This window comes from Eleutherodactylus coqui, chromosome 4, assembly GCF_035609145.1.
Source record: "Eleutherodactylus coqui strain aEleCoq1 chromosome 4, aEleCoq1.hap1, whole genome shotgun sequence".
NCBI classification, from domain to species: domain Eukaryota; kingdom Metazoa; phylum Chordata; class Amphibia; order Anura; family Eleutherodactylidae; genus Eleutherodactylus; species Eleutherodactylus coqui.
The window spans coordinates 192735561-192756275 of record NC_089840.1 but is presented as its reverse complement, the minus strand read 5'-3'; the positions used below and the strand labels follow the sequence as shown (position 1 = coordinate 192756275).

The 20715-nt window shown below is 45.1% G+C and overlaps 1 protein-coding gene across 1 annotated transcript; it reads left to right on the top strand.

The window, feature by feature from the left end:
• Positions 1-935: 935 nt before the first annotated feature.
• On the top strand, positions 936-16225 carry CHCHD1 (coiled-coil-helix-coiled-coil-helix domain containing 1). The gene is made up of 3 exons (XM_066600492.1): positions 936-1104; positions 9694-9812; positions 15848-16225. The coding sequence occupies exons 1-3, from the start codon at positions 969-971 to the stop codon at positions 15953-15955; spliced, it is 363 nt and encodes a 120-aa protein (XP_066456589.1). The 5' UTR covers positions 936-968; the 3' UTR covers positions 15956-16225.
• The last annotated feature ends 4490 nt before the right edge of the window (positions 16226-20715 follow it).

Here is a 20715-nt window from a genome sequence, read left to right as displayed (position 1 = left end):
TTCTTCTCTTCCCAGCGGCGCCATCTTCTCTCAGTCGCGGCCGGATCATTTTGCTTCGGCCCGGCGCATGCGCGGGGCACGTCACCGACGTCATCATGCACATCCGCCGAGCCGAAGAATGAAGATCCGGCCGCGACGAGAGAAGATGACGCCGCCGCGAAGAGAAGAAACGGAGCGGATGGGAGGTGAGTTTATTCTGATTTATTGTTATTTTCAGCGCTCATGTCCGCGGGGCAGGAGGGACCCGCTATGGATTCTACATGGAGAATCCGTAGCGGATCTGATTTTCCCCGTGGACATGAGGCCTTACACTGGCGCTTTTTACTGTGATTACCTGTCTGCTCTATTTTCGTGTGTTTTCGCATTTTTATAACGCCCCTGATCATCCACCGCAATTATGGGGTGAGCTAAAAAGCGCTGCCGAAAATCGCTGTAAAATGCAGCATTTTACCGACGCCATGTGTGAGAGTGGCCATGTACGCTTGCAGTGATATTGGTCAGTTTCCCGCTGATTGACACTGCACTTTCCGTGTGACTAAAGTCTATTGGATCAGGCGACGTGGCGCAGCGTGCGCTATGTGCGAACCCTGCAGGACATGAATTTTCACATATAATGCGACTGAATTGAGTTAATAAAAATGATATGTAGAAATAAGAGCAATAAGCTGAGGAATGCTATCCTCTGCCAATCTGCATGGAGAAAGTACGTGCCAGTGGGGATTCAGACGTCTGTGAACATTTCAGATAAGATAGATAAAACACTTATTCTAATACTATATTATTCAAATGTAACATATTCATATCACATATTTGATAAACTAAACAGCTGCATTTGGACTGTGGATTCATAATACAATCCACCACGCATGCGCAGCCGCCATGAGAGACTGGAGCGCTAGGAGGGAAAACGCGGCGGCGTGCTGACGTCACTTCCCACCCCACAGTCCTTTGCGGTGCCCTTGACTGTCATGGCGTCTTCGGGGAACCTTCTGCAAGAGAAGGTGGCGAGGCTGTTGAGCCGGCGGCACGGGAAGCCCGTGCTGCAGCCCCGGCTACCGCTGGAGCTCGCTGACAGAGTGGCCAACCGGAAGCTGAAGCAGGGAGGTGGGTGAAGGAGGGAGGAGACCTCGGTACCGGCTCCTTGTGTCACCTCTCCCAGGACAGGAGCCGTCCTGCTCCCGTGTTTGTGGTTTGGTTAACGTTCTGTTGCTTTCCTGGACGGCGGAGGGATCTGCGGCCTGCAGGGTGCTGCAGGTTCACTAAGCGTCACTGTGGCGTTCTGGTTGCCATCAAGGCTCCTTTGCACGGCCGTGTTTGTGCTCCGGCCGGTGACCCTGCCCACCTCCTGTAACCATACAGCGGATGACCGTGGCGGCTCACAGGCGGTCCTGCACAGTATTGTTTGTTTCTTTGCATTTCCTGCGCCATCTATGGGGGGTAACGGGCTCATGCCCACGAGAGTCACGGATATACCCCATCGGAGTACGGCGATTATAAACAAGTGCCGGCCGGTGATCCTGGACGTCCGCGGTCTCCATTAATGCTATATTAATAGACCTCACGCAGCATAAATCCGCGGCAAATAGAACATGCTGCGATTTATCTTCTGCTGCGGAAACCCGCAGTAGAATTCCGCATGTGAGCGTTGGCAGGCAGAAAGCTAATAGGTCCAATGGAACCCAAAGGCTGCGGAATTCACACACGGGAAACGCGGTACAAATCCATCCGTGGGCATTTGCCTTACCTTGACGGCCCGGAACGTGCAGGTGGTATAAACATCTCTGCCATCACACCCCACCAGGCAGCCTATCGCTACTTATCAGTTCTGTGTATCCGCATGTCACAGTATGCAAAAGTGTCCCACAACAAATTCTGGGACCTTAGGCCCCCCTTGTACTACTGTGTACGCTGCCACATTTAAAGGGGTTGTCCCGCGGCAGCAAGTTGGGGTATACACTTCTGTATGGCCATATTAATGCACTTTGTAATGTACATTGTGCATTAATTATGAGCCATACAGAAGTTATTCACTTACCTGTTCCGTTGCTAGCGTCCCCGTCTCCATGGTGCCGTCTAATTTCAGCGTCTAATCGCCTGATTAGACGCACTTGCGCAGAAGGGTGTTCTGCCTCCTGATTGGCTGGAATCGGCACACGTGACGGGGCGGAGCTACGCGATGACGCGTAGAGGGGGCGGAGCCAGAACTCCACTCATGCCAGACCGAGCCGAAGGCAGAAGACCTTTCTGCGCAAGCGCGTCTAATCGGGCGATTAGACGCTGAAGTTAGACGGAGCCATGGAGACGGGGACGCCAGCGCAGGGAAGGTAAGTGTATAACTTTAATGCACGATGTACATTACAAAGTGCATTAATATGGCCATACAGAAGTGCTTAACCCCACTTGCTTTCGCGAGACAACCCCTTTAACCCCTTAATGACACGGCCTATTTTGGCGTTGAGGACCAAGCGATTTTTTTTGGTATTTTTCCATCTCCATTTTTCAAAAGCCATAACTTTTTTATTTTTCCGTGGACGCGGCCGTATAAGGGCTTGTTTTTTGCGTGGCGATCTGTAGTTTTTATCGGTGCCACTTTTGGGTATATAGACAATATCGTAAAATTTTTTTTTTTTTTTAATAACAGGGAGAGAAAACGCATCAAGTCTGCCATAGATTTTTTTTTTTTTTTTTTTTTTTTACAGCGTTAATCATGCAGCATAAATGACACACTAAATTTTTTCTGCGGGTCGGTATGGTAACAACGATACCAAAATTGTTATATTTTTTTTAGGTTTTTACACTTTTTTGCAATAAAACCCCCTTTTTTTGGAAATCTTTTTTTTTTCTCTATAGCTGCATTCAAAGTCATGTAACTTTTTTATTTTTCTATGTACGGAGCTCTTTAAGGGCTTATTTTTTGCGAGACGAGCTGTAGTTTTTATTGGTACCATTTTGGGAAATGTACGGCTTTTTTGATCACTTTTATTGCATTTTTTGTGAGGCAAAATGCTAAAAATTAGCATTTTGCCTCTGTTTTTTAGCGTTTTTTTTTATGCTTTTTGTCGTACAAAATAAAAAGCGTGTTCAACTTTTTGTACACGTCGTTACGGACGCGTCAATATCCAATATGTGGGGTTTTAGTTTTTTTTCCCTTTTTTTATGCTAATATTAGAAAAAGCATAAAAAAGGGGTTTTTTACATTTTTTTTTACATTTTTCTTTTTTTTACACTTTTCTTTTCTTTTTTTTTTTTACACTATTTGAGTCCCTCTGAGGGACTTACATCACTGTGCCTATGATCGCTGTCATAAGGCATGGCAGAGCTACTGCTCTCCCATGCCTTATCGCTTGTACAGCGATTATAGGCATAGGCAATACAGGACGCCAGTGTCTGGCGTCCTGTTGCCATGGTGACAGGCCGGGCTCTCGCGATAACATCGCGAGTTCCGGCCGGAGACACACAGGGATCGCGATCCCTCTGTGAACTCTTTCCCTGCCGCGATCTACTTAGATCGCGGCAGGGAAGGGGTTAACAGCGGCGGGCGCATCTCCGATGCCCCCCGGCTGTTGGAGCCGGACGCCGGCTGTGACTGACAGCCGGCTCCCGCTGCGGGATAGCGCGGGATCTTATGTGATCCCGTGCTATCTCCAGGACGTACCAGGTACGTCATGTTGCGGGAAGTACCAGGCTGCCATGACGTACCAGGTACGTCCAGGAGCGGGAAGGGGTTAAAGGACTTTTGCATGACCCTCCATGCTGAGACTTGTAGTACCACATCTGCTGGAAAACCAATTCCCTTTCCACAGGGTAGGGGCTAAGCAGGTGATTGGGAGTTGTCTAATCGCTGGGACGCCCATTGATCATGAGAATGAAGGTCCTGTGCACCCTTTAACCCCTTAAGGACCAGGCTGTTTTGTACTCTATGGACCAGGTACTTTCTATGTATTTTACCCATGTGGCGTTTTTTTTTTTTTTTTTTAACTGCCTTATTTTTTTTTTCTTCAGTTTCCCAAATGTTTTTTTTGGCTGCTTTTTTTTCATGACATATAGGGCTACTTTTTAAATATCTTTTTCATTGCCTTTTTTTTTTTTTCTTCAGTTTTATTAGGCGTAAAAAAAAAAACAAAAAAACATTTAGGCTGGGCTCACATAGCGCGGATTTGCCACAGAATTTTGCCCCCGCTGAACCATGTGGAAGAGATTTGTCAAAAATGTCGTCCACACGGGGCGGACCATTGGTTGCAGCAAAGCCAGCACTGCGGCGCGGATTCCTGGGACGCCGCATGTCAATTCTTTTTTTTTTTTTTTTTTCGTTGGGCCTCGCTCCGCTACATGGTAGAGCCGGCTGCAACGGAAAAGCATACGGCGAAGCTGTTCCAAAACCCACTGCTAAGTACGGCGGGTGTTGAAGCTGCGCTTATCCCGCGGAAACTTCACGTTTTTTTGCTGCGGCAAGACCACAGGATTTCCTTGGTGAAACCGTGTCGTGGGAACCCAGCATTATAGGTTTTGTTTTTTTTTATAAATTAGTATAATTACGCTAAAATAAAGTATGGGAACGGGTTCCTCTATTTGTTTCGGACGTTTTAATGTATAGTATGTATGGTTTCGGATTACAGGGCGCATACGGCAGCGGTTTTTGGGTTATTTTCTTATGTATATAGTGGTGTTTTATTCTGTAATTTTGTTTTACTTATTTGTTTTTTTTCCTATCTATGTCCCCCGTGATGTCATAAGACCTATGGGGGACATTCACATGGTTTTTATTGTTTGACAGTTTTCCACTGTAGCTGAGGTATTGCATTTTTTTTTTTTTTTACGCAAATGTTAATGGGACTTTCTAATGTTAAAATTGCATCGCTAGTTGGTGCTTTGCAATTTTGGTGCGATGCGTTTTTAACCCCTTAACGACCAGCCCATAGTGTTTTTACGTCCTCCCGAAGTGGGCTTTATTGTCTGAGGACGTAAAAACGTGTCCTGCAGAGAATAAAGCCCCTCGAGCTGTCACGTCCACAGCCCCATGCTGTCGGTGTCCGCAGGTAGCCGACAGCATGGAGCGGTGGGGGAAGATGAAACATCTTCTCGGAGGCTTCCGCATTTGAATCCAGATGCGATTATCCTCCATGGACCCTTCCGGCTGCTGCGCATGCGCCCGCCGGCAAAATGCCGGACACATTCGCAGGAGCCGGGGAGCCCAGGAAATTTTAAATCTCCTTGCTCCCAGCGACCAACGGTTGCTGAGTGCTTGGAGCAGTGACCGGCAGCCTCGCTGAGCGGTCCCCGGTCACATGATAAAGTAGCGAACTAACATTAGGCCGGTCACACATGACCGGAGAGGAATTACGGGTTCTGCATGCGCTTGATCAGCGGTGATCCACGGATCAATCGCATGCATTGGATTACACAATTCCCCCCAATTAGCGGGTCGGAATTACATAATCCACTCGCAGAAACAGAACACGGCATGTTATATTTTACCACGAATATCTGCGACCTAGAGCCCATTGTGCTCTATGACCGCGGATATACTCGCACCCCATATGCAAACACATTGTGTCCGGGCTGCGGGTACCCGGGTCATCTCTAAGCGATGGCGTAGGAAATGCAAACAAAAAACCGCCTGTGTGAGTAGGCAGTTATGCGCAGTACATTACGCGGCCGTACGCAGGGTCACAGCCGGGCTCACAGTTGGAATCCGCTGCAGGCCTCGGCAAGCAGATTCCGCCTACGGCTGCGTGAGCCTGGCGTTATTCAGACCGCTACCAGTAATCCGTAATTTACAAGAAGCCCCGGGAACGCTCGCCTTCCTGCAGTTCCAGGAGCAGCTTGTTGAGCGCCTTCTCTGTGAGACCGCCGCACCGCAGCAAAATTACAAAGCCTCACAGCGCCACTTTTTACACCCCATACCCGCTGCTGAGGTTACGAAATCCCCCCCAAAATACATGAGGAGGGGGGATACCCGGTTTTCTTGCCCCATGTGCCCAACCCAACCAGCCTCCGTAATTACCCCTGTCTTCAAATATAAAACGCAGTTTATATTATTACCTTTATCTAATATTTAGGAAATGCCAAAAAAATGGGGATGGCGGGCGGGGGGGGGGGGGGGATTATTTTTAGAAAGTCAAATTTTTTTCTGTATAAGTGGGTAATGGGGCCTGGAATTTATTCAGTTCTGCCAAGAAATCCAGCGGGCATTCCCTCCATTATAGGCCTAGCCATGTGTCCTGTAAGTAGATTAGGCCCACAATGGGTATGTTTCTGAACACGGGACAAACGGGGGTATCCATTTTGGGGTGAACGTCTTCATTCCTACGTACACTGTTAAAAAAAAAAAAAAAAAAAAAAAGTTTTTAACCCTTTGCAATCCAATTTTGGATTCAGGGTTTCCTAGGGGGCTTTCTCTTTCTGTCGTTATACAATGGCGCCGTTTGCTGGCTAGAGCCAGTACTGCGGTATGAGACATGCTGGAGAGGCCCCTGACATTAGAGCGGGACAGTAATATACAGTAAGGATACCCTGCCGGACGTCTTCCAGCATCGGAGCTGTACAGCCTTCAATCAGAATGTCTTTACACGTCAGACAGTGGATTGGAAAGGGTTAAACTAACAAAATTGCCAAACAAATAAAAATCGTAATTTTTTCCTTTTGCTTTGCTTAGATTCATTCAAATACTTTGGGGTCAAAATATGCAGTACACCCCTAGATGAATTTGTTAAGGGATCTTGTTTTCAAAATGGGGTCATTTGTGAGGGTTCTCTATGGTTTTGGCCGCTCAATGGCTCTACAAGTGGGCAATGGGGCCTGGAATTTATTCCGTTGTACCCTGAAATCAAACAGGTGCTCCTTCCATTATAGGCCTAGCTATGTTTCCTTTAAGTAGATTAGGCCCACAATGGGTATGTTTCTGAACACGGGACAAACTGGGGTATCCATTTTGGGGTGAACGTCTTCATTCCTATGTACACTGTCCAAAAAAAACAGTTTTTAAATTGACACAATTGCCAAAAAAATGAAAATCATAATTTTTTCCTTCTGCTTGGCTTAGATTCATTCAAAAACTGTGCAGCCAAAAAAGTCATCATACCCCTAGATAAATTCGTTAGGGGGTCTACTTTTCTAAATGGGGTCACTTGTGGGGGTTCTCCATCGTTTTGGTCACTCAAGGGCTCTACAAGTGGGCAATGGGGACTAAATCTCCTTCAAGCAAAATTTCTGTTCCGAAAGCCACCGATTGCTCCTTTCATTTTGGGCCCCATTGTGCATCCAGACATACGATTAGGGCCACAATGGGTATGTTTCTGAGCACAGGACAAACAGGGGTATCCATTTTGGGGTGCAAGTCTTCATTCATATATGTGCTGTACAAAAAAACTGCTTTTAAAATTACAGAATTACCAAAAAAATGAAAATCGTAATTTTTTCCTTCGGCTTGGCTTAGATTCATTCAAAAACTGTGAAGTCAAAAAAGTCATCGTACCCCTAGATAAATTCGTTAAGGGGTCTACTTTTCAAAATGGGGTCACTTGTGGGGGTTCTCCATAGTTTTGGTCACTCAATGGCTCTACAAGTGTGCAAGTGGGCCTACATCTCCTTCAAGCAAAATTTCTGTTCCGAAAGCCACCGCTTGCTCCTTTCATTTTGGGCCCCATTGTGCATACAGACGTAATACTAGGGCCACAATGGGTATGTTTCTGAGCACGGGACAAACAGGGGTATCCATTCTGGGGTGCAAATCCTAATTTTCATGTGTACTATAAAAAAAAGTCCTGTCTTTAAAATGACATATTTGCAAAAATATGACATTTTAGTTTTTCTCTTCTAAATTGCATTGACTCCTGAAAAAAAACTGTGGGGTTAAAATACTCATGACACCCCTCAGTGAATACCTTAAAGGGTGTAGTTTTTAAAATGGGGTCACTTGTGGGGGTATCTATCATTTTGACTCCTATGAGCCTTTCCAATCTTGAATTGGTGTAGGAAAACAAAGTGTTCCTCAAAATGCTGAAAAGTAATGTTACATTTGTACGTCTCCTAAATGGTTAAAAAAAACCCGAAAGTTTTTCCAATGTGCGTCCAGAATAAAGTAAACGGATGGAAATATAAATCTTAGCAAAAATTTCTATATTATGTTTGCACATATTTGAGATATTGCAGTTGGAAATGTGAAAAAATGACGATTCTTTTTCAAAATTTTCCCAATTTTGGCGCTTTTAATAAATAAACACAAATTCTATCGGTCTTATTTTTTCCACCTAAATGAAGTACAACATGTAGCGAAAAAACAATGTCAGAATCGCTTGGATATGCAAAACCTTTCTGGTGTTTTTCCATGCTAAAGTGACACGTGTCAGATTTGCAAAATTTGGCCTGGTCATTAAGGTGCAAACAGGCTTGGTCACTAAGGGGTTAACATTAGAAAGTCCCATTGACATTCGTGTTAGAAAAACTCAGCGTTGAGAAAATGCAAGTGGGTAGAAGCCCTGAGGGCTCCTGCACAACAGCGTTTTTCATGCAATTTTGCTGCATTTTTTTTTTTTAATGCAAATGTCAATGGGACTTTCTAAAGTTAAAACCGCATCGCACAAAAATAGCAAGTTTGTGCTCTGCATTTTTTGTGCGATGGAAAGTCCCATTGACAATCGGATTTAAAAATATGCAGCCATATCGCATGAAAAACGCTAGTGTGTAGCAGCCTTTACAGGGAGAAACATCCCCGTAGTGACATTAGTCACTAACAGAGCTAATCAGCGTCGTTCAGGACCCTGCTGCTCTGCTGTGCCATAGGACACCCAGCGGTCATTGACTTCCACTTTAACTTGTTACTTCACACTGGCAAACGCAATTTTGCTGCGAGAAAATCGTGGCAAAATCGCAATTGTTTTCATGAGATATCTCTGCGAAAGCGATGCTTTTTCTTGCAAGAACATCAGTGTCGCTTGTGATTTTCTTGTTTTTATCGCGATAGAGAGGAGTTTCTAATGTTAAAAACGCATCACATTGCACAAAAATCACAAGTGTGTGCTTTGCGATGCGATAAAAAGGAGGCTCCGCAGGAAAACGGGAGATTAAAAAAAACAAACAAAACAAAAATGCAGAAAGGTAAGACATGCTGTTTTTTTTTTCCACATCGCATGAGTGAAAACCTCAGAAATGGAAATGAAACCATTGAAAATCATTCTGCGCTTTCAATCCCTCTCGCATTGCTGAAAAAACGCACAATTTTATCACCAGTGTGAAGGAGCCCTTATAAATGCAGGCAAGCTAGCTGATAATGCCAGAACTGCAAAAACGCGGTAACCACATTTTAATCGCATTTTCAGCAGCGCTGTAAACGCACCAATTCATTTCAATAGGCAAACAGATGAAAATAGAACAGACCGAGCTTGAAACATGCAGTGTTAAAACGCATTTTCACGCTTGTCTGAGAAGCCGCATTGAAGTCAGTAGTAGTAATCGACAGGGTTTAGTGCTGCGCTAAAAACACAGCTTTAAACACTGGAAAAACCGCCTGTGTGAGAATGGGGTCGAACGCGGTCAAAAACGCATGTCAACGCAACTGAAAAGCGCCTGTGAGAGCGGCCTAGCACTTTGTATCTCCATGAATGTATTTTTGCTCAGCGTGTAAATTCCATCACTGCTGTAACGCATTACTCTTCGTTTTGCGTCCGGCATCACACTTGTCTTCGTCTTTTCTAGAGGCATCCTGCATAACTGAAATGTCCCTATTGATGGCGTGCTGGAAAGAGAATGCCTTCAGCGACGCAGCGTGTTCAGATGCAGTCAAGGTTTTCTATGATTGTGTCGCCCGAGAACAGGTATCGTCATTTTGTCTTTTCGCGGTTGAACTGCTTCCTGCTGCAGCCCTTTTTGTGTATTTTCTTTTTCTCATCCCCACTTTCAAAAAAATCACTACTTCTTTATTTTTCCAGTGACGTAGCCACACGAGAGCTTGTTTTTGTGGGAAGATTTATCTTTTTAATGGTACCATTTAACTTACCATATAATGTATAGGAAAAAGTTTAAAGGGCCGCTCCGGTGAACTATTTATTTATTTTCTCCATTTCTGCCCCCTCGACAGATTTGCTGACACCTCTTCTCAGTTGCGTCCACGCAATGCAGCCTTCTGTCTGATACTTGATGCTGCCTGCTCACTTTAGGCCGCCTGCAGACGAGCAGGCCAGATCCGGCGGCGAGAATTCTCGCCGCGGGACCCGACCTGAGCACCTGCAGAGATGAGCGCATACTCACCCGTGCCCGGCGGCCCCGGCTCTTTCATGTACCGGCTGCCGGGCAGCCGGCGCATGCGCAGACCGGAGCCGGCGGCCGGGTGAGTGACGTACCAGTGCGAGGCCCTGCGAGCCCTGCACAAAAATAGGACATGCCGCGGTTTGTTTGCCGCGCGGCCAAACCGCGGCCGGCTGCATAGGAGTGTGTATTGTAATGCACTCCTATGCAGGCTTTGAGCGGCGGAAATCCCGCTGCGGGATTTCCACCCGTGTGCAGGCGGCCTTATTCTCTAAAGCTCCCATGATGCATCAGCAAAACATATAGGCAGCTGCAGCCTGTACTACCTCTGAACATTGCCATTACCTTTAGGCTGTATCTGCATGGGCGACAGCCATATCACTGTTAAAAAATAGCTGCGATATCGCTGCTATGTACATGCGATTTTGTAGCGTCGGTGATGCTTTTTTGTTGGATTTTCTCATGCGATAAAATCACAACAAAGTTAATAGGAATTTCTAATGTTAAAATCGCATTGCATGAAAATTACAAGTTCGTGCTATGTGATGCGAGAAGGTAGCAGCCTCCTAAGGCTGCCTGTCCACGGCGATGACGGAATATTGCTAGTGATATTCCACCGTGAGGGAGGAGGGGGGAGTACTGACAGGTCTCCGCAATAAGCCTATCTAATAGGCTTACTGCGGCAAATCATGGCATGCCGCGATTTGAATCCTGCGAGTGGAGAATCGCTATGATTCTCCACTCGTTGATGTCGGGCTGCGCTTTGCATAGTTAGCCTATGGAAAGTGTGTCACGTGTAGTCTGTGGGCGATTTATCGCCGCGGATCTTGCAATGGCAACTCTCCCAGGGACAGGAGGCCGTAGGGAAGCATGGGCTACAAAAAATAGCAAATCGCAGCTGTTCAGAGCATGTTGTGATTTTGTAGTCTTGCAATGTAGTAGACTACAAAACTTCGCTCGTGTGGGCAAACCCATGAGCTTACTTACCTAAGGCCTCCGGCTTTGTTCCCCAATGGAATCTTTATCTGCGGACCTTTCCCCTAGCTTTGGCGCATGCGCCCATCTGCAAAACGGCACACAGAAGATGGGTAGGGCCCTGGAAACGTAACCCTGTAACGACTGCTGATACGCTTTTTGACGGCCTGCATCGGCGGTCTATGTATAAAGAGATCGCGTGGTGATCACTCCATACAGGCGGATGCTGGCTGTTAATTACAGCTGACACCTGGCAGCAACAGCTCTGGTTGGCTGCGTGGCTGATCGGAGTTGTTAACCCTTTAAACGCCCCAAACTATGTTCGGTGGTCCTGTATGGCCCCCTGCAATGAGATCGCAGGGAGCCGTGCTGGTGTCGTGGCAGCTGGGGGCTTTCTGAAAGGCCCCAGGGCTGTCACGGCAGAATGCTTATCAAGCCTTCCCACGGGGATGGCTTGATAGACTGCCTGCCCGATCGCAGTATGATGTAATGCTATGGCATTACATCATACTGCAGGAGCAAACAAATCTTCGCTAGTTGTCGCCTCTGGTTTTAAAAAAGAAAAACTAAAAATAAGAAAAATAAAGAGAATAAAAGTTTAACCCCCCCCCCCCTTCCTTTTTGCCATAATTATAATAGAATCTAAATAGTAGAACAAAAATACATATATGGTATAGCTGCGTCTGTAAAAGTCTGATCTATCGAAGTCAAGCATTTACCCTGCATGTGCTTTTTTTGGTCATCCTGTCTCCCAGACAAAATGCAATAAAAAGTTGTATGTATTCCGAAATGGTACCATCGGAAACTACAAGACATCCCACAAAAAATGAGCCCCTGCACAACTGTGTCGATGGAAAAATAAAAAAGCTATTGTGTGCAGGAGATGGCGGCAGAAAATTTAAAAAAATTAAGTATCTTTGAAAAAAGATACAAGTAGTACAGCAAAAAAACTATGCTTGGTATCGTAGTAATTGTACTGACCCATAGAACAAAGTTATGTCATTTTTTTGGTGCAGTTATTGTGCCTTAGAAACAAGACGCTCATAAAGGATGTGCGGAATTTCCATTTTTTAATTTATTTTTATTTTTCTTCACTTAGAATGTTTTTTGTTTTTCAGTGCATTATGTTACATTAAATAGCACCATTGAAAAATACATGTCCCACAAAAAACAAGCCCTCCTACAGCTACGGCGATGGATAAATAAAGGAGTCACAATTTTTTTAAAAGGGGGGAGGAAAAAACGAAAATGGAAAATAAGCTAGGTCAGTAAGGGGCTAAAATCTCCTTACTCCTGGCTATGAAACGTAGCAGAGAGCCTGGAACAGTGACCGAGGCCAGGGTTAGCAATCCCCGGTCACATGATCGCTGTTGTCCAATAGATAATGGCGATCGCCTAAAAAAAGTTTTTTTTTTAAAAGTTGATGTTTAATCTCCCCAATGCGGTCGGTGAGGGGGGATGAAACTTCTTACCGGAGGCCTCCTCATTTGAACCCCGACGCAATCCTCCACAGACCTTTCCTGGCTCTAGCACATGCGCCCACTGGCAAATAACGGACACTTGCGCAGGAGCCGAATTGCGGATTCTGCATGTGTTTGAACTGCGGTAATACGCGGTTCAATCAAATGCATGTGATCACACAATTCTGCTCACATTAGCGGGTCGGACTTGCGTAATCCACTTGCAGAAAACAGAATGCAGGGTGTTCTATTTTATTGCGGATATCTGCAACATAGAGCCCATTGTGGTATACCCGTAGCCCATACGCAACTACATTGTGTACGGTCTGCGGGTATCCGTGTCATCGCTAAGCGATGGTGCGGGAAATACAAACAAAAATGGTGTACTGCGCATGACCGCCTGTGTGAGTACGCAGTTATGTGCCGTACATTATGTGGCTGTACGCAGGGCCACAGCCCGGGATCCGCCGCAGGCCTCCGCAAGCGGTTTCCACATACGGCCATAAGTTGTCCCACCGACTGTCTCTCATATGCTTTCACAGAGGAGCGATAGTCTAGAGCAGTGATGGTGAACCTTTTAGAGACCGAGTGCCCAAACTGCAACCTAAAACCCACTTATTTATTGTAAAGTGCCAACATGTCAGGGGGCGGGGCTTATCACGATGCATGATTTTTACACCCGTGGTTCTTAAAAGGACAAGGCTGTTTCAAAATAGACAGTGTGCAGATTTGGACTGCTTTTGGATGCGGAAATGCTGTGGAATTTGCCACGGAAATTTCCACTGAGGACATTCTGCAGCATTTCCACCTCGTGTAAACCTATCCCAGCAGTGATATTGACCCCCCCAGAGCAGCCCCAGCAGTAAGGGTGACCCCCCAGAGCAGCCCCAGCACTAATAGTGACTCCCAGAGCAGCTTTAGTGGTTATAGTGACCCCGCACAGCGGCCCCAGCAGTAATAGTGACATCGCACAGTGGCCCCAGTCGTAATAGTGATATCCCACAGTGGCCCCCCAGTAGTAATAGTGACACCACACAGTGGTCTCAGTGCTAATAGTGACATCCCAGAGTGGCCCCAGTAGTAATAGTGACACAACACAGTGGTCTCAGTGCTAATAGTGACATCCCACAGTGGCCCCAGTAGTAATAGTGACACAACACAGTGGCCGCAGTGGTAATAGTGACTCCCATAGTGGCCCCAGTAGTAATAGGGACATCCCACATCAGCCCAGTAGTAATAGGGACATCCCACATCAGCCCAGTAGTAATAGTGACATCCCACAGCAGCCCCCAGTAGTAAGTGTTACCTCACAGCGTCTCCAGTAGTAAGTGACATCCCACAGTAGCCAGTAGTAATAGTGACATCCCACAGTGGCCCCCAGTAGTAATAGCGCCCCCCTCTGAGACCCAAATCCCCCCCCTCCCCCCACCTCCTCGGTGCTGTTGCTGCCACTGATCCCAGGAGCACAATGTGACGTGCTGCCGGACACCTACTCCCCTCCCCTGCTCTCGCGGAACCAAGTAGGAGACGTCAAGAGGAGGGGAGAGGAGGGTCCCGGCTGCACACTGACATCACAGTGTGCGTCGGGATCAGCGCCTCTAGCAGCGCTGCTGAGTGAATACTAGCAGGAGGGCTGCGGCACCGCTGCCGGTATTTACTAATGTGGTGAGTGGCCGATGGTGGTGAGTGCCAGCTGGGAAGGCTCTGAGTGCCGCCTCTGGCACGCGTGCCATAGGTTCGCCACCACTGGTCTAGAGAATGTAGATGAAGCGGGCCAGAGATCTCTTCCAGCCGCCTCCTCAATTCACTGCAAACAGGCAGACGTGCAGATGAATGTTTACACGGCCGACATTTTAAGCTAAAAACCAAGCTACTGTAACAAGTGAAGGAGAAATCGCCTAGTGCACTGTCGGTGGCCCCGTGTGTTGGCCAACTATTGCCTGAATTTGCTTTTTCTACTGTTGTTCAGGCGATAATTACCCCGGGTAAAGGTACCTTCAGGCTCTGTAGTTGGTGTGAGAAATGCAGGGTATAAGGATTTTTAAAAATATAGATTTTTTTTTTTTTGTATTTTCAGTCAATCACCAAAAATTCTAAAATATAATTGGCACAAAAATATGATTTATATAATGGGTCATTTCATTATGTCACCTTCCCTGTAACAGGAGATAACTTTATGATCATTGGGGTCCAACTGCTGGGACCCCCACCGACCCTGAGAGAGGGTTTCCATCCAGTCGGTTCCCAAGTGAATGCAGCAGAGGGTGCATTTCTGCTCCATTCATGTCAATGACTGCACCTAGTTTACACATTTTGGCACTGGATGGCTCTGTCATTAAACTGAACGGAGCAACAGTTGCGCCTTTGTGACCTCCACTCCATTCACTTGGGGACCAATTAGACCCCCTTTTTTCAGGAGCGGTGGGGGTCCCAGTGGTCAGACCACCACAATCATAGTTATTCTCTATTCTGTGGATAGGGAATAACTTTATAACTTGGCACAACTCCTTTAAATGTCGTTCAGTTTTGCAGTCGTTGACGGCAGCCCTATAGGTAGATCTTAACTAATGGTTGTAAGGACACTTACAGTGGCTTGCGCTTGGCTCTCCAGAGGCGTCACCTGTTGTGCATGAATGTATTGTGTGTAAATGAACACGTTAACACTTGTAAAGCTTCCTTTACGCCCTCCTGTATTCTGTGCTTTTCCCAGTAATGCGCAGCCAAGGAGGCAAGAGACAAAAAAAGATTTTTTTTTTTTTTTTCAGTTCCTAGTGCAGAGGGTTTGCTGCTCTGTGTCAGTGGTGTCCTCTAGGCTTATACATTCACGTTAAACCCCTTCCTGGGTAAAATATAAGGCAATCTGTGTTAGAACATAAAATACCAACTAATAATAGGAGGAATGGGCCAGTTTTACATCTGTTCACGGAACTAAAACCATCCAGTTCTCGGGGTCTCTGGATGAGGGACTTCTAGAAAGTTTCTCCCGTATTTAGACTGAAGAACTTATTAGTTATTTGTATACGTTACTCAGGAAGTATAGTCCAAAGTCTAATCTCCCCTTCTCTTCCTAAAAAGTGGAACTGAAATGATTTGCACGGAGTATACTATGGCTATGCAATAACATGCACATTTCATGACAAACGGATCTGAGCTTTTGTATTTTCTTGCAGAAAGCTCGGAAGTTGGGCGTCAAAGACGAAAGATCCGACGGCCGGATGCCGCCGCAAAAAGTCAACAAAATGCTTCGAAAATTTCCAAATATTAAACATGAGATCTAGAAATACAAACTTTTTTTTGCAAGTGACTGATATGTGCAGAAACCAAATTAAAACTGCGTTAGGAGCCGAACGCTGATTGCAGACATGGAGCAAAAGCCGGAGTCCATGGGAAGAGGAATTCTCCAACTTCAGACACTGTTGATGGCAGCTGGCGATACAGAAGCCGGTGTATTCCTATAGGGTAAACGGGGGTTTCTCTCTGTCCCTATAGGGTTAAAATGCTGCATCCTGATGCACATTCTCAGTGGAATAAACTGATGTTTTGTGTGACACTGCGGAGTTGTATTTATACAATGACTATTATGTGAAAGGTCAGAAATTTTCTGGCGTGTTTTTTTTTTGTTTTTTTTTTGTTTTTTTTTAAATAAAGTTGGAAAAACCTTAATAAAGGGAATTGGAGCATTTCTAGGTGCACACAACATTTGGCGATGGGTACACATGCTTTTACCAAGCATTAAAGGCTTGGGGCTCTTTTACACGGCACAGTTATTGTGTAAATGCTCATTAGATCGAATAGTCAATGCGATAGTTGTTAGGAATCAATGTGTGCCGCGACCGAACAATTGGTGATAAATTATTAGATTACTGCTGATCGGATCTTTCATGCGGACTTAAATATCATTGGCTGCAAATCCATTGGTATAAACCAGTGTTCCCCAACTCCAGTCCTCAAAGACCCCCAACAGGTCATGTTTTCAGGATTTCCTCAATGTTGCACAGGTGATGTAATTATTGTCAGTGCCTCAGACATTACCACTGGTGTTCTTACTAAAGGATATCCTGAAAACATGACCTGTTGGGGTCAGTGAGGACTTGAGCTTGGGAGACAATGCAACGACCTACTCAATAAAAAGTAGTGGCAGAAGGACCGACTGGACGCAGTTATGATCCAATGAATGATCAAAGCAACCTAATTATTGTTCAGTGTAAATATATGCCAAGCGAACGGCATACGGTCGCTACTTCACCGCTGTCACATGCTCCTTCTAGTTTGTCCTGCAGTGTAAAAGGGCTCTTGCTGTCACTAGCTGGTAGTTTGATTATATTTTTGTCTGTCTTCACCTTTATTCCCATCTCAGCAAGTTATAAGGATGGGGAATAACTCGCTGATCAGTTTGGCTGCGATCGCTGAAGCCCCCACCCATTCCCAGATTTCATCCCTGTTGTTCGCTTGCCACTCCACCCATTTCAGTGGGACTGCCGGAGATTGCCAGGTTCACATTTCTGAGGATGTTTTATCTTCTATTAGTGAAGGATGAAGAGGAGTGTTTAACACTCATTCATATCTGCGTCTTGATTTCCATTTTAAACAGCAAAACTGATTTTAAAACGGAACCGACCGGAAACCTTTCTTTCAGCTCCATCACCCATCGAAAAAAAAAGGGTCCTTTCAGATTTTTTTTTTTTTTTTTCAAGAAGCATAAAAGCGCCGCAGTCTGCACAATTTTTCCGTTAGAAGGCAAAGCAAACAGTATGGAACTGAGCTCCACGGAGGCGCAGAAAATCCCTCTCAAATCCATAGAACTAAAACAGCCGCTTTCTTCTGTCTCGCTCCTCCAATGGAACAAGCAGAATGGAAAACTAAAATGCTGCTGTGAACGAGCCCCAAGTCTTCTCCCATCGTTATGATCTGCTCCGGCCATTCAGACTTGCAGCCGCCGGAATTGGGGTCTAAAATTTACATTAAAGGCTATAAGCAGTAATCCAGATAGAGCTTTCCAGTAGGCGTCCCCGTCCCCACCCTACCTGTAGGACTCGTCTACCAGCCTGCAGCGGCCATCACACTTCACCTCCATTCCGCTACTAAATAGCGCGGCAGACTGCACTAATTGTTCCAATTTAAAAATGTAGGGCAAATGACAGCAAATTGAAAGCTTTCCAAGTTTTTTGAAAACCCATTGAAATTGATTTGGAATAAAATGCAAACGGAGCGGTTTTCTAGGACATAAAAAAAATTAATAAGGGATTAAAATGAATTGAATACTCTCTTCCCCGTCCAATGCTGCAGCGCCGGTGCCCGCTGCACAGAACTCTGAAGAAGTGCTGGACAGAGAGCTGCCATGATAGATGAGTTCTCAGTTTTTCTTCATTCTAACCATATATATAATTTTATTTTTTTATGTCCCTGGAAACCCCATCAATTTTGGTTTTTAATTGTTTCTCTGTTCAAAAAATGGAAAACCCGAACGCATCTGTGAACGCGCCCGGAGCTGAATGTCCCCTCCCTTGGTAGAATGTAGATATTAGATTGCGAGCTCCACCAGTATGGGAAACCGGGAATTCCTGGTTCTGTGACTTTGTCCAGCCCTGATTCTAAGAACCCCTTTTTCTTGCTTGTGTCATTGCAGGAAACAGCAAACACCATGGCAGTAGCTATATCCCATGGTCTTTGCTGTGGCCCCCAATGACAAGTCGAGAAAGAGATTTAAGGTGAGTAAAAAAATCCTCTCGTCATCCCCCCCAGATCCTGAATAGCCCAGCGTATCCGGTTTGTCTTGATTCCTCCTAATAGAACAGTGAAACCCCACAGCGTCTCCTATTGGCATTAATTGTTGATGTCTTGTGTCAGCCGGAAACTGTGCGAACACTAATCGTGTCTGTTAACCCTTTAAATGCCTCTGTCAATTCTGACCGTGGCGCTTAAATGCCCCAATCCGGGGTCCTGAATGGCCCTCCCTTATGATGAGATCATGAGGTGCCATTCAGTTGCAGGACTACCAAGGCAGATTGTCTATGAAGCCATGCCTGTAGTGTGGCTTGAAAGACTGCCTGACATCACATACTGTAGTGTAATACTATGATATCTCATTACACTCTATAAGCGATCAAAAGTCCGCAAGTTCAAAACCCCTGTGGTGACAAAAAAGATGTAAAAATGAGTTTCAAAGAGTAGTATTAATCAGAAAAAATGTATTAAAAGTTAAAATAAAACCCTTTTTCTATTTTTTAAAATTATACAATATGTAAAAATAAATAAAATAAAAATAAAAGTTATGGCGATCAGAAGATGGCAGTAGAAAATATTTTTTTCAATAAATATTTTATTTATTTTATTTTTAAAAATAGTACAGCAAAAAAGACTAAACAAACCATATGTTTGGTGGTGTTGTCATCGTACTGACCCATAGAATAAAGTTATCTTATTTTTGTTTTTTGCTGCAGCGTGTACCTTTAAAACAAGCCCCCCCCCCCCACCCCCCAAAGATAGCTGAATTATGTTTTTTTTTACATTTTGCCCCGCAAGAAACATGCCCTCCGATAGCTGCATCCATGCATGAATAAGAGTTAGGTTTTTTTACAACTGGGGACCAGAAAACGAAAAGAAGAAAAAGGGCTTAGTCTTTAACCCCTTCCCGCTCCTGGACGTACCTGGTACGTCATGGCAGCCTGGTACTTCCCGCAACATGACGTACCTGGTACGTCCTGGAGATAGCGCGGGATCACATAAGATCCCGCGCTATCCCGCAGCGGGAGCCGGCTGTCAGTCACAGCCGGCGTCCCGCTCCAACAGCGGGGGGGCATCGGAGATGCGCCCGCCGCTGTTAACCCCTTCCCTGCCGCGATCTAAGTAGATCGCGGCAGGGAAAGAGTTCACAGAGGGATCGCGATCCCTGTGTGTCTCCGGCCGGAACTCGCGATGTTATCGCGAGAGCCCGGCCTGTCACCATGGCAACAGGACGCCAGACACCGGCGTCCTGTATTGCCTGTGCCTATAATCGCTGTACAAGCGATAAGGCATGGCAGAGCAGTAGCTCTGCCATGCCTTATGACAGCGATCATAGGCACAGTGATGTAAGTCCCTCAGAGGGACTCAAATAGTATAAAAAAAAGAAAAGAAAAGTGTAAAAAAAAGAAAAATGTAAAAAAAAAAATGTAAAAAACCCCTTTTTTTATGCTTTTTCTAATATTAGCATAAAAAAAGGGAAAAAAAACTAAAACCCCACATATTTGGTATTGACGCGTCCGTAACGACGTGTACAAAAAGTTGAACACGCTTTCTATTTTGTACGACAAAAAGCGTAAAAAAAAACGCTAAAAAACAGAGGCAAAATGCTAATTTTTAGCATTTTGCCTCACAAAAAATGCAATAAAAGTGATCAAAAAAGCCGTACATTTCCCAAAATGGTACCAATAAAAACTACAGCTCGTCTCGCAAAAAATAAGCCCTCATAGAGCTCCGTACATAGAAAAATAAAAAAGTTACATGACTTTGAATGCAGCTATAGAGAAAAAAAAAAGATTTCCAAAAAAAGGGGGTTTTATTGCAAAAAAGTGTAAAAACCTAAAAAAAATATAACAATTTTGGTATCGTTGTTACCGTACCGACCCGCAGAAAAAATTTAGTGTGTCATTTATGCTGCATGATTAACGCTGTAAAAAAAAAAAAAAAATCTATGGCAGAATTGATGCGTTTTCTCTCCCTGTTATCATTAAAAAAAAAAATAAAAAATTTACGATATTGTCTATATACCCAAAAGTGGCACCGATAAAAACTACAGATCGCCACGCAAAAAACGAGCCCTTATACGGCCGCGTCGACGGAAAAATAAAAAAGTTATGGCTTTTGAAAAATGGAGATGGAAAAATACCAAAAAATCGCTTGGTCCTCAACGCCAAAATAGGCCATGTCATTAAGGGGTTAAGGAGTCAAAAGATTAGAGACGCAAGCCCCAAGGCATATTCCTCCTGTGAATGTCCCCTTGAGTCCTCCCTGATATTATTCTGATACTGCGCCCCTTTCAGATCGGAATGGAATATGA